Raw genomic sequence first — 19,267 nt, forward strand, 5'->3', positions numbered from 1 at the left:
TTAACTTGGAAACGGAGTAGATGGAGGCAGGGTTCCTCAATTCACAAAATGGTTTTGTATAATGGAGACAGACCGCTTGGTCCGACAAGGACGGAACTGTCCCTCTGCTGCCGTTTGGCCTCTTCGGACAAGGACTTTTCTCCACTTCTTCGCTTCTCTTTGTGTATTAGGGCTACCGGGGATCCTGTGGAGTAACGGGTTCTGCCATGAACACGTCCACGACATAACAACAAATATTACCTTAATACACTCCCATATGTTCTTTTTAAGGTAATACAGTCGGAAAAGTGTAAACTGGTGGAGCCAGTTAAAGCTGCCATGTTCCACCCGATGGACCCAGGTTCAAATCCCCAGACCTGCTATAGTACCCCCAACAATAGCGCTCACCCCGAATTGCGCTGCTAAAAATGAGCAAGCTGTATAAACGAGTAAACAACTGCAAGCAGCTTTAAATGTAAATTAGGATTTTAACCTGGGTGGCACAGTGGCACAGCAAGTAGCGCTGCTGTCTCACAGTGCCTGGGTGGTGTGAGAGAACGTGGGTTCCGTCCCCCCTCAGTCTGTGTGGAGTTTGCATGTTCTCCCCATGCCTGTGTGGGTTTCCTCTGGGTGCTCTGGTTTCCTCCTACAGTCCAAGACATGCTGTTCAGGTTCCCCTATAGTGTGTGTGTGACACACAGAGAGTGTGTTTGACTGATGTATGGATGAGTGACCCATTATAAGTAGTGTATCTAGCAGTGTAAATCACGTTGGTGAGTAAGGTATGTGTGCTGATAACACTACATAGTATCTATTGTAAATTGCTTTGAAGAAAAATGTCTGCTAAGTGAATAAATGTAAACCTATGTAACACAAAGTAACCTCTTTAAGAGGAAAATCTTAGCCTATCTTACAGCCTAATAATTTAACTGAAATTTCCAGCATACTAAAGCATTGCCCTTCTGGAAAATATACTCTTGAAGCATGTATTTAGACTTGTCCAAATTGAGACATTTTATAGTCGAAAACTGCAGTGGCAAAAACATGATGTTGCCCCACCTGTTGGGTTTCGGATGCCCTGCCGGATAAGTTATAATGGGGTTCATTGTACCGCTCAGCAAAAAAAAGGTTATCTAGGAAAAGATAACACGCAGATTTAAAGGAGAGGAAGGCTGGTCACTTCCAAAAAAAGTTTGTGGCAGATTTGCGGAGGGAGGGAGGCAACTTTGGGATATTTGACCTGAAAGGGAAATTATCAGATTTTACAAGACTGGGTAGAGCCAAGGTGGGTAGGCATGTCGGCTGGAATGGGCAGTTCGGTGATCCTAGTCAGCATTTTATTTGCAGCACAAGCGCTGTGTGCTCCGCTGAGCGCCTCCGGGCCGCACGTGGCCAGCGGCTGGGGGCAGGTGGTCCGGCTCCGACACCTGTACTCCAGCAGGCAGGGGGTGAACCTGCAGATCAACGGGGATGGCACGGTGAACGGCTCGAGCGTGCAAAGTCTCCACAGTGAGTAGGCTACTACCCTCGTCGCAAGAACATAATGATTAACCTTAGTGCCAGGCTGTCAACTTTGCAGTGGTTCACCCGTTTATACACCAGGATTTGCTTGCTGCATCAGTTCAGGGTAAGTTCCTCCACTAAGTGTACCACTGCAGGGGTTGGATTTCAAAGGACATTTTCAGAACTGCAAGAGTGTAGCTACGGTACATTAAGTGGTTGCTCTAGGATCATTACCTTCACAGACTTAAAAGCAATATTCAGCAGGCTTGGAAAGACCAGTAATGATATCATTATTTGAAACTGAAGGAATTATTATTGGCATTTAATGATTATTGTTAGAGTAATGAATGTGATATTATTATGATGAATTTCAATTAACTGAAAAGATTTTCTGTCATTGATGTGAAGTTTATGAAGTATTTACTTTTTGAGTTGCTCTGGCTTTTCACAGTTGTTCTGAAATTAATTAGATTTAAATCACTTAAAATTCTTTATATTGTTTAAGGTTTGCTGGAAATTAAATCTTTTGACTGGGGCTTGGTTGCTATCAAAGGACTGGCAAGTTCTTACTATCTCTGCATGGAGGAAAGTGGAAGATTGTATGGATCGGTAAGACTGCAAATCTGTTGTAAAAATAAAGTATAGAATATACTGTGTCTAGAGCATGAGGAAAAACAGAAACCCTTCTGTTTAAGGTTTAGGTTTAGCAATGCAATCTCTGAGCAATGTGCAAAGTTACTCCACATATTCTCATTTTTAATAATTTATTGTTAGATATGAAACATTTGAATTGCTCCTTAATATTCAGTATTTGTTTTATAGATCTGTTTATGAAGAAATACCCAAATGTGCAACATAACGGCAGTGATGTCACTTGTAGCTTTGCCCATACCAAGCGCATAAGGAGATGACAGATCATTAATGTACATTTTATTAAATTTCAGCCAAGGTGGGAGTGTGATGGCAAAAGTAAAATAGGATGGCAGAGGAATTCTATGGGTAAAAGATAGTGTGAGCATGTAAATGTCAAAGATGGTCTGCTTTTGCCTCTGCAGCCCATTGGCCCGAAGCAGAGATCCAGCCCCTTCTATAGTTCTATACTACAGTTAACCTTGACCCGTTTACAACATTTTGAACAATAAAAGGAAAAAAAACACATAAATATTGTGAGTTCAGACTGAATGGATGTACCGCTGAATGGGACTGCAGCAGATGGTTATGAATGGTGCTTAATACCCATGCTGCCTTCTAATAAGTGCTCTGCATTAACCGCTTTTTGAGAAAGACTGGGAGAAAACAGCATTGGGTATAAGATTAGACGGAAACTCATGTTGTTTGTTTCTTGTTTCCTCATTGTAATGTGTGCTGTGATGTGTAGAAAATGCCATTATGGCACTCACCCATGCCCCAGAATTAAATTTGTCTCAATGTTTATGATAAAGCAGAAATTAATGATAAAAATGGATATAAAACAAAGAAATCCCATGAATTAAATAACCTGAAATAGGTTATTTTTCATTTTTTCCATTTGTGATAGCGGGTGGAAAAAATTGAAGGTCCAGATTAAGTGGAATTTAAACAGTGGCTGTATTATACAGCATATTAAGTTGGACAAGTGTGGAAGTCATTCATTATAAGCATCTACCGCGGGCCGCATAGCATTTAAATCACAGCAGAGAGAATCTACAATCAACTGCAGAGTCCAATGGTAGGGTCATGGTGCCACAGCAACCTTTGCCCAGCAGTAAAGTATGTTTGTGCAGTTAAAGCCTCAATGAAAGGAAACACCAATAATAACCTTGGCCTCCCATTGGCTCTGAGTGCTATGTAAACAAGGCAATAGAAAACAGAGGCAGATCTACCCTGATATTATTTTGGTCACTTAAAACCCACCACCTTACCCTCTTCGTTGCTCTTGACCTGTGCTTCCTCTCTCCCCGCAGCGCACCTATACTAGAGAAGACTGCTCCTTCCGAGAATGTATCATGCCCGATGGCTACAGCATCTATGTCTTAGCCAGAAATGGGGTAGGAGTGAGGCTCAGGAGGGGCAGGCAGAGAACCCAAGTAAGGGACAAAGGAGTGACTCTGCCATCCCAGTTCTTACCAATGGCAAACAGCCTCTCTCTGGAGCCAGTGAGTGCTCACCTAAAGGACCCTGGACCTGGAGACCCAGAAGACAAACCTGAATCACCCCTTGAACCTGACAGCATGGACCCCTTTGGCAAAATGTCACAAGTTTTCATGCAGAGTCCCAGTTTTAACAAAAGATAAAGCTGGACCAAATGGAGAAAGTAAAGACCAAATGAAAAAAAGACTCTTATACTGCAATTAGTCCACTTTACAGTTAATGATATGAGCTATAAAATATTACACCTATTACTGAGAAGTGACTGATTACTGTACTTCTAACATAACTCACCACTCCAGAAACAGTCTCAAAAAGAAACAAAAATTAATAAACATTAAACTTTTTTTTTTTTCACTTTAATGTCAAAGATTTACACAGTAACCTGAATGTAGAATAATTCATTCACATTTTCCAAGACTATTTCAAGGAAATATAATGGTTCGTATGCACTGCCATTGTCTACATTGTTGTAGACACTTCTGAACTCTTTTGTTTAACTACACATTTTCGTATAACTACACATTTTTCCCCACTGTATATGTATTTTTTTATCAGATACTCGCCAGTTTGTAAATAAAACAGGTTTAGAAAAATGTTTTCAGTTCTTAATTTTGATTTTCACAACACATTAACATTCCACGACGGAGCATAGTGTATTATCATATGTGGCACATCATATACACACCAGTATGTACACCTACTTACCATACTGGTCAACAGACCACCCTGATAAAGACACCAAGTTATTCTTAGCAAATGCCTAGTTGTCATGACTCCCCAATGTATGCCCCTGCTTGGCTGTGAGAAGGAACTTCCCCTGGAGTGGGAGATGAAGAACTCAAGACCAAGACTTTGGGAGTCAGAGTGTGATTTAGAGTCACCACTCACTCACTCACTCACTCACTCACTCACTCACTTCAGTTAACCACTTGTCCGTCAGGGCTGCAGTGGTCTGGAGCCTATCCCGGAATCATTGATTGCAAAGCTAGGGGCGTGTACCCTAGATGGGGCGCCAGTGAATTGCAAGATAGTCAGGGACACAAATTCATCTGAAATGGATACATATGTATCTTTGAATTGAAAGGGATGTATTCAGTTGTGAGCCACAGATTTCTCCTAAACAATCAAATCACTTTTATTGCAAATTCAACAGCAACACCTCCTTACTGTCTGCTGTCTTCTGTGTATTTCATTCGCTATTGTTTATTCTTAATTAACTTATTGCTGAGTTTATTTCCTTCCTGATCCACAACCTAGTTTGCTTTCAGGAGAAGTGAAATTATTTGGAAAATCCCTTCTCTTTTATTTAAGAGTCAGTATATGGACTATGCTTACAGAAATGGCATTTACTAAAATTTAAAGAACAAACTTAATGTAACAACTGTTAAAGTGTAAACATGTTGGTTAAAACACACACTTTCAGAACCGCTCATCCCATACAGGGTCATGGAGCCTACCCGGTAACACAGGGCGCAAGACCGGAGGGGGAGGGGACACACCCAGGACGGGACGCCAGTCCGTCGCAAGGCACCCCAAGTGGGACTCGAACCCCAGACCCACCGGAGAGGAGGACTGTGGTCCAACCCACTGCGCCACCGCACCCCTCCTTTGGTTAAAACATTGGAACCCATATCGTTTAAACAGTGACAAAGTATAATTCATCCAATGTATACATTTGATGATAACTTACAAGGAGAGTTGCTTTAAATATCTCATTTTAAAACTGAGTCCAAGAACGATCACAAAAGGTGTATTAATCAGCATGTATAAATATGTCAAATAAAAATCACATATCATAATGCAAATAGTGAAAATTGAACAAATGCTGTTAAGGAGAATGTAATGATCAGCAGTGTTAGTACAGAGAGACTGTACTTCTGTGGGATAACTTTGCTTCATTATGGTGATTTATATGGGTCTGTTAAAAAGGGGGCATACAAGGAATTACTCAACAGGAATTATCTCAAATGTATTTTCAGTTTACTGCAATTTAATGTTCAATATAACTTGTCAGTACTGCTAACACACACACACACACACACATTTTCAGAACCGCTCATCCCATACGGGGTCACGGGGAACCGGAGCCTACCCGGCAACACGGGGCGTAAGGCCGGAGGGGGAGGGGACACACCCAGGACGGGACGCCAGTCCGTCGCAAGGTACCCCAAGCGGGACTCGAACCCCAGACCCACTGCAGAGCAGGACCCGGTCCAACCCACTGCGCCACCGCGCCCCCCCTACTGCTAACACATTTTTGTTATTTTATAGTAAAGCTGAATATTTTTTCCACTTTAGTTCTTTTCATCTTTACAGCATACCACTACATGCTATTAGTAGCAGGTGTCTGGTTAAGTGTGAGTTCCAGCCTAAATGTTATACTGGCTACACATCTACGTTTACATTACATTTACATTTATTCATTTAGCAGATGCTTTTCTCCAAAGCGACGTACATCTCATAGAAACATTTAGATTACACGAGTAGCTGTGTGAAGGTTTATTTGTTGTTCAACAGTTAAGATCTCAAAGTTATAGAGCATGAACACATTACATGTACTTAAGAGATCATGGGACAAGTGAGTCCGGAACAGGTGAGTTTTAAGATCCTTTTTTTAATATAGACAGATTCAGCAGTTCTGAGTGAGACAGGGAGGTCATACCATCACATCTACCCAGTCCTGAAAATGTATGCTGGTTACACATCCACCATGACCCTAATGACCCTAGCCACAAATCCACATAGGCGTGCTTTGCCATCCTTGTCTGGAAGAATACCAGTGTGAGTCTACATGCATCCTGAATGTGTCAATATTGTTAAATTTTTATCTTGAAGCTGTTAATATTGCTAGAGGTTCAGATCACTTAAAAGCCTAATCTGAATGACCTGATGCTTTCAGTTTTTTTAAAAAAAACTGATATCTGTTTACTAGTCGTGAAGCAGATTTTTGAAGAAGTACTTTTACTTGAGTTTACAAGTATAAAACATTTACTAGAGTATCAATTTTAACTACCAATCTCTATCACTGAAGAATTACTTTTCACTAGGCAATTCCTATGCACTTTAAAATAATAATATTTTCCCCTTAAATTACTTGGAAAATGACTTAGTGTAATCATATGATGAAAGAACAAATATTGTAACTGAAAAGCATGATTTCAACACTGAAGTGTGGAACTACAGACATGTATCATGTCAGGCGCAATTGCGCCCTCTAGTGTAAATATATTTAAATAACAAGCCAGTGCCACTTTCGATTTCTTTGAATATTGTTCACTTTGTTTAAAGATGTTACGTATATTTATTGCAATACTGTATTTAATATTGTATTACATCGGATTAGGCTATGTTTATGCTTAGATTAGGCTTTTAAGTATTCTTAAATTTTTATTCATTTAAAATTATTTAAAAGACGTCATTACGTGTAATGTGTGGTTTCAAGCTATATTTCAGAATCAGAATGAGCTTTATTGCCAAGCATGTTTACATATACAAGGAATTTGTCTTGGTGACAAAAACTTCCACAGCACAGCACAGACAGAATGACAGTGACAAGACACAGATACTGAAATAGAATAAGTGAATAAAAAATTAAAATAGAAATACACAATATACAAAATAGACACTAGACATTATGTATGTACAGGTATGTTATATAGAAACGTAAGGGAATGTAAATAAGAGGTATGGTGTGTTAAATAAATAAATATAAATAGTGTTGTGTATTGCACATGTTTATTGCCCAGTGGGGGCATTTAACTGTTCGTGAGGTTAGATGGTCTGAGGAAAGAAACTTTTCTTGTGCCCGGCTCTTCTGGTGCTCAGTGCTCTGTAGCGCCGGCCAGATGGCAAAGGTTCAAAGAGGAAGTGGCCTGGATGTGAGGGGTCTAGAATAATTCTAAGTAAACTATAAAGTTATATTTGTTTGGTAAGCGATGTTCATTGGAATTTAAGGACTCTGTAGGTTAGATATCAATATATTCTATATACTGTAGATTATATACGCATGTGCTCGTGTGTATCTCTTTAAATTACCCAGCACACATTGCGATAGCCGGAAGCTGCGCGCTCTTGTTTCCTCTATGTGGTTGGTTCCTAACTCTACTGAGGTAGAGCTGCTTTTCGGCGTGACCTGTAACTTTTTTATAACTATGGCATCTGGCTGTACAAGTGAAGATCTTTTCGACGCTATTATAATGGCCGACGACAGGTATCGCTGGTTAACTGTTGTTGCGGTGCGGTGATGTAAACGACTGCGGTCAGTCAGTGAATGCTAAAGAAGAGAGCCACTCACTGTGTCTGTCTGTGTTAGTTATTTTCATCCATGCGTCATGAGTCATGGCCTGTGTGTGTGTGTGTGTGTGTGTGTGTGTGTGAGAGTGAGAGAACCTGCCTGGTGGTAAGGTACCCTGTGTGCCACAGTAATGCTCCACATGATATCATGCAGGACGCTTAGCCCCTGGGGGGGGGTCTCAGGTCTGTGTTCACTGCTCTCCATACAGGTTCCATGACGAGGGCTTCCAGGAGGGTTTTGACAAAGGGACCCGTCAGGGGCTTATTGAAGGGAGAAACCATGGAGCCACACATGGGGCCAGACTGTCTGCAGAGGTTCATCATCCATCGTTTTTGTTGTCTTGTTGTATTGATATTATTACCACTACTCATTTCTTAGTTGACACTTGCATCCAAAGCTATTTACGTTGTTTGGTGTGTCTTGTTTGTATGTAGCTGGGGTGCATGTGTTTTACCATAGTTCGGGCTAAGTACTTTGTTCAGTACTATAGGAGGAGTGGGTTTTGAGACTTGAACACATCTCCTTAGTAATCTTACAACTAATCTTATTGTTTCTGCCCTCTTTCTCAGTGTCAAATATTTCCCCTTAAATTGTAATGGTAACTGAGAGGAACTTAATATCAAGATGTAATATTATGTTTTATTCCTTGAATGCACCCCTCCTGTCATATATTAATCATATCATTAATTTTAGTCCTGCTTCTTTGTCACTAATATACCCATTAAAACTTATGGGAACATTAATTTGCACCTGGAACAATTGTATTATGCTGTTTTGCCCATCATAGTTGTACATCACTTCTAATTTGACACACAGGTGTTTAAAAGAGAGAAAGCAACCTGTTAAGTGATGCTGTTTTGTAAATTAATGTTTTATTACTGGACATCATTTCTTTTGTCAGCTCTCTTTTTACTATGGGTTTGCTTTCACTTGGAAGTGCATCTTTCAGGATAGCCCTGAACCCAGAACAAGGTAAGAGATGGTAACACATGTGCTATATGAGGAAAAAGTATGTGAGGATTTTTATTGTGACATTCAGCCCATGATTGTTACTGACCCCATTTTTAGAACCACTGATATATTTAGACTAATCTTGTCCATGTTAGTGTGTTGATTCTAGTGAATGTATATGTACAGTAATACTGTCTCCCCCCAATATATGTCCACTGTAGGAAGAAACTAAAGGCTCTGGAGAACCTGCTAGCACTGATTCAGAGCTTCCCTCATGATGACCCTCAGTATGGAAACCTGCAGGAGGATGTGGGCAAGGTCCGTGCGAAGTTCCGACAGGTACGGCAAACAGGTGGCCTACTGCAGTCGGTGTCACTTTGTACTATAATGGAGCCTGGGGACAATCGGAAATATGTAACACTTTATTCAAAAGAGAAACACTATGACTGTTAAGAATGTGCATTGTGGTTTGAATTGGTCAATGATGAGGGCTAGTTCTATTGAAAAGGTAATGAAAACAGTTATGCTGCCACATTACCCTTTGTGTGTCTCCAGTTTTTAAGTGATTTAATCATCTGATTCCACTTCTTAGGTGTCTCACTGTAAGCCATGTGTCTATTTCAGGTGTGCTCCCTGGTAAACGTGCCGTCTGATTTCCGGGACTATGTCAGTAAAGGAGAGGAAATGTCCTTCTGAGGGAACCTGATTGCTGCATCAGGGCTGTTGCAGATCCTTTACTATCAGGTGGGGCTGCCTTCAGAGGCTCACAGGGAAGCCCAGAGGGTGTGTGGTGTGGAGTGTGGTGTGTCTAGAAAGTGCTGGATCTGGATAGACAGAAGGGCGCCGAGCTGGAGCTGGAGGTGGAGATGCCCAAGCCCATGCTCATGGGATCTCCTGCTCTGATATGTGGTTATGCCTAACATGTGGATAACCACACTTGTATGGCAGTGTCTTTGAGTCTCCGGCTCAGGAGTTTGTGGTGTTTTATTTTCAATTAAAACTAATCACGATGTCTCAATTGCAGTACTATCGTTTGCCTTTGCGCTGGTATGGGAATGAGGTGAATGTTGAAACTTGGGTCTCATTTACACCTGTCAGACAACCCCAAAGCTGCGCTGCAAGAATGTGCTGTAAAGATATTTTTATTAAAGTTTTTCTGAATCTTGTTTGTCTTTTTATCATGCTTTTCCTGTTTTATTAGTATCAAACTGCTGTAAAGCATTTTTTTTTTTTTTTTTTTTAAGAAGGTGACATGGTTGTACAGCGAGTAGCGTTGCAGTTTCGCAGGGCCTGGGTGGTGCAAGAGGACATGGGTTCAATCCCTGCTCAGTCTGTGTGGAGTTTGCGTGTTCTTCCTGTGTGGGTTTCCTCCAGGTGCTCTGGTTTCCTCCCACAGTCCAAAGACATGCTGTTCAGGTTCCCCCAGAGTAACAGAGTGTGTTTCAATGATGTATGGATGAGTGACCCATTGTAAATAGTGTATCTAGCGGTGTAAATCACCTTGGTGAATAAGGTGTGTGGGCTGATAACACTACATAGTTTATTGGAAGTTGCTTTGGAAAAAAGCATCTGCTAAATGTAAGTTGAGGAGAAAACCTTTTTGTGAATTCACTGTGGTAAACCCTCTGCTGCCCTCATCTGGCAGAACAGGGGAACTGCAATCAGGTCTCAGTGTTCACACCCTCTCATTACATGAATTTAGCACACACTTTTCTCCAAAGTGACTTACAATGTTAAGGTTATAGTTATCAGAAGTTTATAATTACTTACTCATTTATACAGCTGGATAATTTTACTGGAGCAATTTAGCATAAGTACCTTGATCAACGGTACTACGGCCGGAGGTGGGATCAAACCTGCAACTTTTGGATCCGAGTACAGTACCTCTAACCACTATGCTACCAGCTGTCCCGGATGCTATTGTCCAAAGCAACATACATCTCATAGAAAATACAATGTGTACATTACACTAGCAGGAAGAGAGACTTAGATGCAGATGCATGATTCTTAAATAGTTTGTTTCTTCATCACTGGAGTAGCTGCATAAAACGTTATCAGAATTTAAGTCTACAGATAAAATTGAGTATTTATCAAAATATTATTTTTGTATAAACTACTGTGTATAATCCTTTTTGCAACCGCATCCAGTGGAACAAAGACTACAATGGTTTATGAAAATACACAATAGGATAACTGTTCAGTATTACAGCAATTTTTGCTTCTTCCATAGTAAAACCAGCAACTGTAGCCTAAACTCATCCCATATTATTCCATCTCCCGACATCCAAATTTTAGTGCATGTGATCTGTAGTTGTTAATCCAAATTTTGGTGCATCTGATCTGTAGTTGTTAATACCACTTATTCTTTATCAGTTCTGATTTTCATACACCTGATCTGTGATACTGGTCCTGGGTGTGTCCCCTCCCCCTCCAGCCTTTCCTCCTGTGTTGCCGGGTTAGGCTCCGGCTCGTTGTGACCTCACTTGTGACAAGCATCAGCCTGTGGATGTGGATGTGTGACATGGGGTCCGGGCCCAGGAAGTCTAGCCATAAACTGAGACTGTTTGAAAATTGCATCTAGTAGCTGTGTGAGACACTGTGAGATGCACTGTGCCTTAATTTTCTAGCCTTAAAAAGTCTCAGCTGTAGAATGGTGAAGGAGCTTTTTATGTATAGTTTCCTACGTTTCCTACTACAGCCACCGGTGATTCAAAAATGTGTATAATGATCAACTCATATGAATCATATAAACTTAGTGTTGTATTAGTAGTTTATAATCTGAATACCCTTGAACTCGATTAAGCCTTCATTTTACCACCAAATGAAAATGATCTAATAATTGAAAACTTAATTTCTTTATATCATAAAAAGTCTGTCCCATGAATGATCAAGTTGTTTGTGTTCAGAGTGTACTTTGTTTCACACTCTGCTTATTGGACATAATCTGGATTTCCGCATCTTTGCATTCAGACAATGAATTGTCGAGAATGAATAAGTAATGAAAACATAAAACTAGAATAATATTTTTTTTTACAAAGTCTAAGGGTTTATTTGGATCTGACCTGTTATGACTACCAGTGGGGAAAGTGTATAGTATATATCGAGGAACTGCAACCTGTGAATACCTGGAATACAGTGTAACAGTAGGGGTGGTAAAGGTGATGTTCAGGTACTGTTTTGATTTCATACACAAAAGAAGCCTGGCTTGAGCAGACACTCAGCCATTATCCTGAAAGAATAAAATCATTCCAGGTGTTTCCTTAAGCAGCTCTCTCTCTGCCTGCCTTTGTGGCAGCCAATGTGCTGATCTTTGCGGCCCGGGACTGCGCTGCTGATGGTAGAGCAAATCCGTAGGCCCTGGGAGAAAGCACCTCTGGCCCAGGGATGGAATCCGAGAAGAATTTTCCCACCGTTGCCATGCGGTGTGGCCAAGGAGCCCAGGCTGAAGGTTGTTTGGTTTGGCTGTCAGCTCCATTGCCATCCTGGGCTGAAATGCTGATGAGGAACACACATGAGCTAACTGAGCCTACAGGTCCGCTGTAGAGCCACTTCTGTTAACACGAGTGTGTGTGCGTGGGTGGAACTGTGGGCTGTGTCAAGATGAGGAAATGTATCCATATATCAGAATGCCAGCATCCTCACAGATTTAGAAAGAGTAACTCTGCTGTTTGGGAATACAAACACAATGAATACCATCACACACATGAAAATATTCAATGTTCAACTGGTATTTTAGTTAATGCTTGATGGTAATTATGTATCATGTCCGTTAACTTACTAATGACTTTTTGTCTTGAAGCAAGGCTACTGAAAACCTTTTATGTTTATTGTCATTTAACTAATATTCAGGTGTACAACAGAAACTAAATGTGCTAACACAACTTATTGTCATTGAACTGGAACAGGACGGTTTGTCTGCGCATGCCATCATCTAGAGAAACAAGATCTGCGCAGTGTGAATAAAACAATCCATTGGAATAATACGGTGCTGCTTGACAGTATGTGAACCCTATAGTGATGATCATTATTCTTGTATAAAAGTAATGATTGATTTACACACTTGATTCTACTTACCTACTTGTTTCAACCAATGCAACATGGGGTTCACTTACTTTTGCACCTGCACTACTACTGTTTTTTTTTTTTTTTTTTTTTTAAACAAAACGCATGATTTTCTCTAAAGCAGGATATGGAATTGGTCATTACACACCTATTACGTCAGATGAAAAGGACTGCTTCTCATTAAATAACCATTTCGTGGTAGAAGTAAGGGACACTTGGGGGTTCATATACTTTTAAACAGCACTGAACTGCATGTCTTTCAACTGTGTGAGGAAATGGGAGCACTCAGAGGGAACCCCACACAGACAGCTGGATTTTAACCTCCCTCTCCTTCTCAGTACCTGCTGTGCCACTGTGCATAATGACTTCTTGAAGTTAATGAACAAGTTGCAGAGGTTCACATATTTTGCATCTTGATGCTGACAGTGATGGTAAGGGGCACCTGTAGTAGTGGAGGCTAAGTTTCAGTTTTTTGGAGGACCACTGGAGGCAGAATGGGCCATGCTTCTTGGTCATTTTCTGTGCTGCTGGAAACTGCTGTCCAGGTTTCAAGTAGGCAGTAAACTCCAGTAAGTGTCAGGTTGTGTTTCGGTCAAATTTGCTGTTTTGCACCCAGGTTCAAATCCCACTTCTTGCTGTAACAGCCTTGAGCCACATACTTCTCCTTAATTCCTCCGGCTAAGATTACAGAGCTGCATAAATAATTGCAATGATGTCTTAATGAAATTTAACAGCAGGTGCTGAAGTAGTTAGAAGTCAAAGCATCCAAATCTTGCCTATAGCTATACTTATTCTGAAATTGCTCCAGTAAAAGTGTCCAGCTATATAAATTGTATATCTGAGGGGGGCATGGTGGTGCAGCGGGTTTGGCCCGGTCCTGCTCTCTGGCAGGCCTGCGGTGTGTCCCCTCCCCCTCCAGCCTTGCTCCTGTGCTGCTGGGTTAGGCTCTGGTTCATCGTGACCCCGCTTGGGACAAGTGATTTCAGACAGTGTGTGTGTATAAGTATCTGGTGGCACAGTGGTGCAGCAGGCAGCCCTGTAGCACTGCCACCTCACAATGCCTGAACTGTTCGGGTTAGGGTTTCCATCTTGCAGTTTGTACAGCGTTTACATATACTCCATGTGTTCTTGTGGGTTTCCTCTAAGCACTCTGGTTTCCTCTCACAGTCCAAAGATGTGCTTCGAGGTGACTTCAAATTTTCTGTAGTGTTGACTGATGTGTGTTATTCAAGTCTGTAGATGCTTTAATGGTTGTAAGGAGTTCAGTTTAGTGTGGCTAACATTTTAATACGTCTCAAATAAAGGTGTCGGCAAAATGTGTCGCTTTGGAGAAAGGTGTCTACTAAATGAACAAATATAAATGTAGGCACAGCTGGTAGCATAGTGGTTAGCGTGACTGCCTTTGGACCTAAAGGGTCAGAGGTTTGAGCCTCACCTCTGGCTGTAGTACCCTTGAGCAAAGTACTTACCCTGAATTGCTCCAGTAAAAATTATCCAGCTGTATAAATGGGTAAATAACTGTAAGTTGCTTTAGAGAAAAGCATCAGCTAAATGGAAATATACTAACAGCAATGTAGTCTCTTAAAAGGTTTGGGGTATAGAACTGCAGGCTGGAATGTGTGCGATGTTTGTATTCATGTCTGCTGCATTGAGGTTCTTGAAACTCCTGTGACAGTTTGTTTCTAAAGGGTGTGCAAATTGTATGGCCCTCATTGACACCTGACAGCACCATAGCAATGCAATCCTGAACTTTACTCTGGCCCTTATTGTGCCAGGTGCACACTGGCTCCGGTTACCCCGTGCACCTCTTTTTGTGGCTTGGCTTTAAAACGGCTCACGCTGCTCTTTCTTTCTTGCTTTCACACGTTTGCCGTCATCTGGCCCCACAAAAGGCCGGTGGCTCGCGCCCGCGCGGTTAATGTTGTGTATCGCAAAGAAGTCGCGGAGTCACACGGCGCCATGCGTTTCAGAGTCCGCTCTCTTGAAGGGAAGGGGAACTGCTTCATTTTTCCCTCACCTTTTCGATAACATTGTGTGTTTCATCCTTTCCAAATTACACAATTGTTGAATGCTTGTTGCGGACCACTGTGGATTAAAAAGAAGAAGCTGCATGGTTGTAATTATGGTTAAATCATAACTGGAAAGATTGTTTATTGTTTAGTTTCATGTGAAGTGGTCAGGGATCAGTACAATGGAGCAAATAGAGCAGTGGTTAGAACCTCACCTTGTTCTTGAAGGACCTGGCTTCAAATTCTACCTCCTGGTGTAGTAATCCTGATAAATTTACCGATCCTGCAGTACTCTACACTGTGAGTTGTTTTGTAGACAGGCATCAGCTAAATGAATGAATAAATAAAATTCATATCCTGATAGCCATTGAACAAAACATGCCTGTAAACATTTTGTTTTGCAAGAGGTGTTAAGGAACTGGGCTCTTGTCTGGAATGTTGCATGTGTCAAAGGAGATGTCCTGCTGTTGTGCCCGTGGGCAAAGTACCTGCATTCATAAATTCCCAGCTGTTCATACTGTCAAAACTGTAGACATTTTAAATCTCGCATTTTACTAATGCCATGACCTCCTCGTTTTCCATTTCCTTGTAGTTGCTATGGGGAAAACAAAAAAGTTGTAAAAAGGGTTTCCATGTAAAGGGAGATTTAAAATATATCCTCCCTTGTAAGCAAACTGCTTGAAACCATAACCACAAAACCAGAAGCTTCCGAGGATGGACCCCCTCCCGCTTCCCCTGGTGATTTACTTTCTTTATGATCTGCAGTCTCTCACACAGGGGAAAATGATCTAAGGGCAGAAGCATTCTCAGACTGATTCAAAAAGCAGTTAGAACGGGCAACCGGGAGAGGGTGGAAAAAAAAAAAAGGAGCGAGGAGGCTGCATTTCTAGGATTTCCTTTCAGTCGAGACGCCGGGGGTGGTTGGGTGAATGTGCAGGAATCTCGGAAGCAGGTGGCCGGTGGTGACATGAAAAGGGACAGAAAAAACATTAAAGCCAAGCATCCCCCACCCCCACCCCTACCTCTCACCACGGCTGCTACACAGTGAAGTGATTTGGAGCGGCTGCCCACTCCTCTAAAATCTCCCCATTTGCATCCAAAGGAGAAACCCAGGCCATGGCCACAAAAGCAGTCTAGAAAACCAGATGGAAGTAGTGGTGTCACCTGTTCTAGAGGATTCTTACTGCACCGTCCTTTCCCTCCGGCCCTCGTGCTCTCCGTGCTGCTGTTGTCCAGCCCTGAAAGATGGTTGAAACCTTGTGATGGAGATCAAGGGTGTGAATCATTCTGGTAGGGAAGGTTGGGCTTTTGACTCAGGCTGGAGAGTCATACATACCGTGCGCTGCTTCTTGTTCTCCCGCTGGCAAATCAAGGAGCAAAGTTGACCTTTCCTTCAAAAAACCACAAATGCTTGTAAGTCAGAGTCTGGTGACACAGTATTTACACAACCTCTGCCATTGGTGAGGTCCTATGACATACTTCCACTTCTTGCGTGGATGTCCGCTACTTAGCTGACAATGACACCTTTGTAGGAGGCAATTTCCTGGAAATCTTAAAAGCTGCATTGGGAAAACTGACAGACAGACCACACATGTACCTACTTGCATACACATATACATCAAATTACATTTTCTTCTTGTACTAGTGGGCTTCTTCCGAATAACTTTGGACTTCTGAGCGATAAATAGATTAGAACACAACATTTCCTTAGTAAAACACCCACGTATTTCTGTAGGATCAAGAAGAACTTCTTGTTGATTCCTGTCTAGGAGAAAAAAAAAAAGGAACTGAGGATGCACTGGATCCCCATATCCTTCAATATCAGGCATTGTGTGAGATCATATTCGTGCATGAGAAAGCAGGTTTTCAACATGAGATACAAACATCTTATATCATTACAAAGGAACATACCTTGTTGGGGTTGTATAATGGGTTGTTTGTCAGGGATACAGGAACGTGACAAGCAGACTTCTTTGGGACATGTCTGGAAAAATCTATGAATAGCAGGTCTGTTTCAACAAGGATTTTCACGAAGGAGTCGAGATACTTACGTTTACGTTCCTGTGCACGGATATGATCTCTCACAATGCCTTATATTCATGAACAGATGAATAAAACCCTGTTCTTTATTGTGATATTTTATAAAAAAAAAAAATCTCTAAAAATCCTCAATGAGTATGAGTGCTTAGTATGCAGAGTGCTGCAAACATATACATATATTTACAAGGACAGTACAGGATTTAATCAATGGAAAAGGTGTTGACTATAGACACACTGCCATCCAACCATCCCTTTTACCAGTACTTACCTAGATAAAACTGAATAAATTCCAGTAATAACAAAATCTCCAAAGACTAACCAAAGTGGAATAAAATGATTTGTTTTATATGCCCAAAGTGTGTCCCCAGTACATTTCAGTGCAACAACAAAAACAAACCTCAGTCAACCTTTGAAATACACACACACACAATTGTCTGAAACCTCTTGTCCCAAGCGGGGTTGCGGCGAGCCAGAGCCTAACCTGGCAATACAGGGTGCAAGGCTGGAGGGGGAGGGGATACACCCAGGACGGGACGCCAGTCTGTCGCAAGGCACCCCAAGCGGGACTCAAACCCCAGAGAGCAGGACCCGGTCAAACCTGCTGCGCCTCCACACCCCCCGCCTTTGAAATAGTTCAGCACAATATTTCTTTAATTCAATCATAAATAAAACATTTCATTGATAAACCCGTGAGAGAAGAGATTTTACGTTTTATCTTCCCTCCACGACTGAACCAATAATGATTCCTTTCAAGTGGTAAACAAGACTTCACTGCCTGCAATAACTGCTTCATTCACTTACCATCTAACCCAAATAGAGGTCTTGAAACTGTTCGCTTTAGTAATTGATCTCTCTTAGTATGGGCTATATGTATGTCCCATGTCATCATATGTTGCAAGTCTGATTAATACTCTTGTAACGGGTGCAACGCGCTGAGAAAATGAACCACCTTGCAACATAACATAGGAGAATTCTCCGAAAGTCACCCCAATGAGCGCCGCGCTCACCGCGCTCTGCAATGTAGCGTTCAGCCTGTTATGCAGAAACATGCTACAAAATCACACAACGCTGGTCTATTTCCCCACGAGATGTGGAGGTTTTTGCATCCCATCTAGTTATGGTAGCGCGGAAACCACGTCCGAGATACCATGGTGTGGAGATCTCTCCAGCCAACGAGACAGTCTGACGTTTGACAGCCAAGGCAATCTGCTGGCCGGAGAAGCTTCGGTGCAGCAGTTCCCCGTACTCCCCCACGCCATTGTCCACTGTTTGTCCAGCTCACGTTCACAGGGCTGTGGGAACGGATTAGGGTTTTGTGCCTTTTTTTCACAGAAAACCCAGATCAAAGGCATTCCTTGCATAACCAAACAGCATATACTGTGTCACACGCATTGCGGTTGCAGCATGCACACACATTCACATACTACCCCTCTGACCCCCCAAAACTCCACACACACCGCGTTCACCCTTGCCCCCGCAATAAAATAACCGAACATGCTTAAATGCCTAGTTTAGTGCTCCACTGAACTGATGTAATGATGATATCATTCAGCCCAATTTTTCATGCAAAACACAGACTTAAAAGTAATACATTTTTCCTAACACCTTTGGACACCTCACCAATGGCACGATACGGTTCTCTTCCACAGCACGAGCCATTATAGCTTTTCAGAAAATCAAGAATAGCTCATCTGTTAATTTTAGAATGCTGTATATATCTGTGCATGTAATGGGTAAATTTATTTATACAGAATGGTAAATAATAAAGGAATTAACTGTATCACAGATTAAGTGTATCACAGAGTCCAACACATTGACTTGTGGTATAGAGGAAAAAGCAGAGAGGCACATGGAACTTGGATTTGCACAAGTTTATTCTTTAATTCTAGTTTAGTTTTTGCTTGAAACAGGATTTAACAGTTCGGAAACATGTTGGAAAAAGGATGTGCATTTCAGACCGATGACTGAAAATGAATGACTTCACAACTTCACAAAGCAGACAACGTAAGGATCGACTCCGGTTTCTTTCGGGGGAAGTCCTCAGCTAACATCCGTGGCCCTCGGACTGAAGACCATTCGAGACAAGATGAAGAACTGAGAGAAACGATCCTTAGTTACAACAGATTTGACTTAAGCAGACCCTATTTAGTTAAGGCATTCAACCACTGGCTATACAATCCAGCTGTGCGAGCAGTTATTGAGCACGTCGGTGCATCTCCGTATCTGGAGCACGGAAGACAGATCTCTACATCAGTCTGTCATCCCGGCTTCAGCTCTCAAACAGCATAGGGCACGGATT

At 41.7% G+C, this 19,267-nt stretch overlaps 2 protein-coding genes across 3 annotated transcripts; both read left to right on the top strand.

Annotated features, from left to right (window-relative positions):
• Window positions 1-1,274: 1,274 nt before the first annotated feature.
• On the top strand, window positions 1,275-3,898 carry fgf19 (fibroblast growth factor 19). The gene is made up of 3 exons (XM_018763300.2): window positions 1,275-1,488; window positions 1,988-2,091; window positions 3,426-3,898. The coding sequence occupies exons 1-3, from the start codon at window positions 1,275-1,277 to the stop codon at window positions 3,753-3,755; spliced, it is 648 nt and encodes a 215-aa protein (XP_018618816.2). The 3' UTR covers window positions 3,756-3,898.
• Window positions 3,899-7,688: 3,790 nt separating this feature from the next.
• On the top strand, window positions 7,689-9,956 carry lto1 (LTO1 maturation factor of ABCE1). 2 transcript variants are annotated; one of them, XM_018763883.2, is made up of 5 exons: window positions 7,689-7,822; window positions 8,115-8,220; window positions 8,808-8,878; window positions 9,079-9,196; window positions 9,482-9,956. In XM_018763883.2, the coding sequence occupies exons 1-5, from the start codon at window positions 7,695-7,697 to the stop codon at window positions 9,551-9,553; spliced, it is 495 nt and encodes a 164-aa protein (XP_018619399.1). In that variant the 5' UTR covers window positions 7,689-7,694; the 3' UTR covers window positions 9,554-9,956. The 2 variants fall into 2 exon arrangements, with proteins under 2 accessions (XP_018619399.1, XP_018619400.1); XM_018763884.2 differs by having other exon boundaries at window positions 7,692-7,822; window positions 9,079-9,175.
• Window positions 9,957-19,267: the final 9,311 nt, after the last annotated feature.

This window comes from Scleropages formosus, chromosome 11 (genome assembly GCF_900964775.1).
Source record: "Scleropages formosus chromosome 11, fSclFor1.1, whole genome shotgun sequence".
Taxonomy (NCBI): domain Eukaryota; kingdom Metazoa; phylum Chordata; class Actinopteri; order Osteoglossiformes; family Osteoglossidae; genus Scleropages; species Scleropages formosus.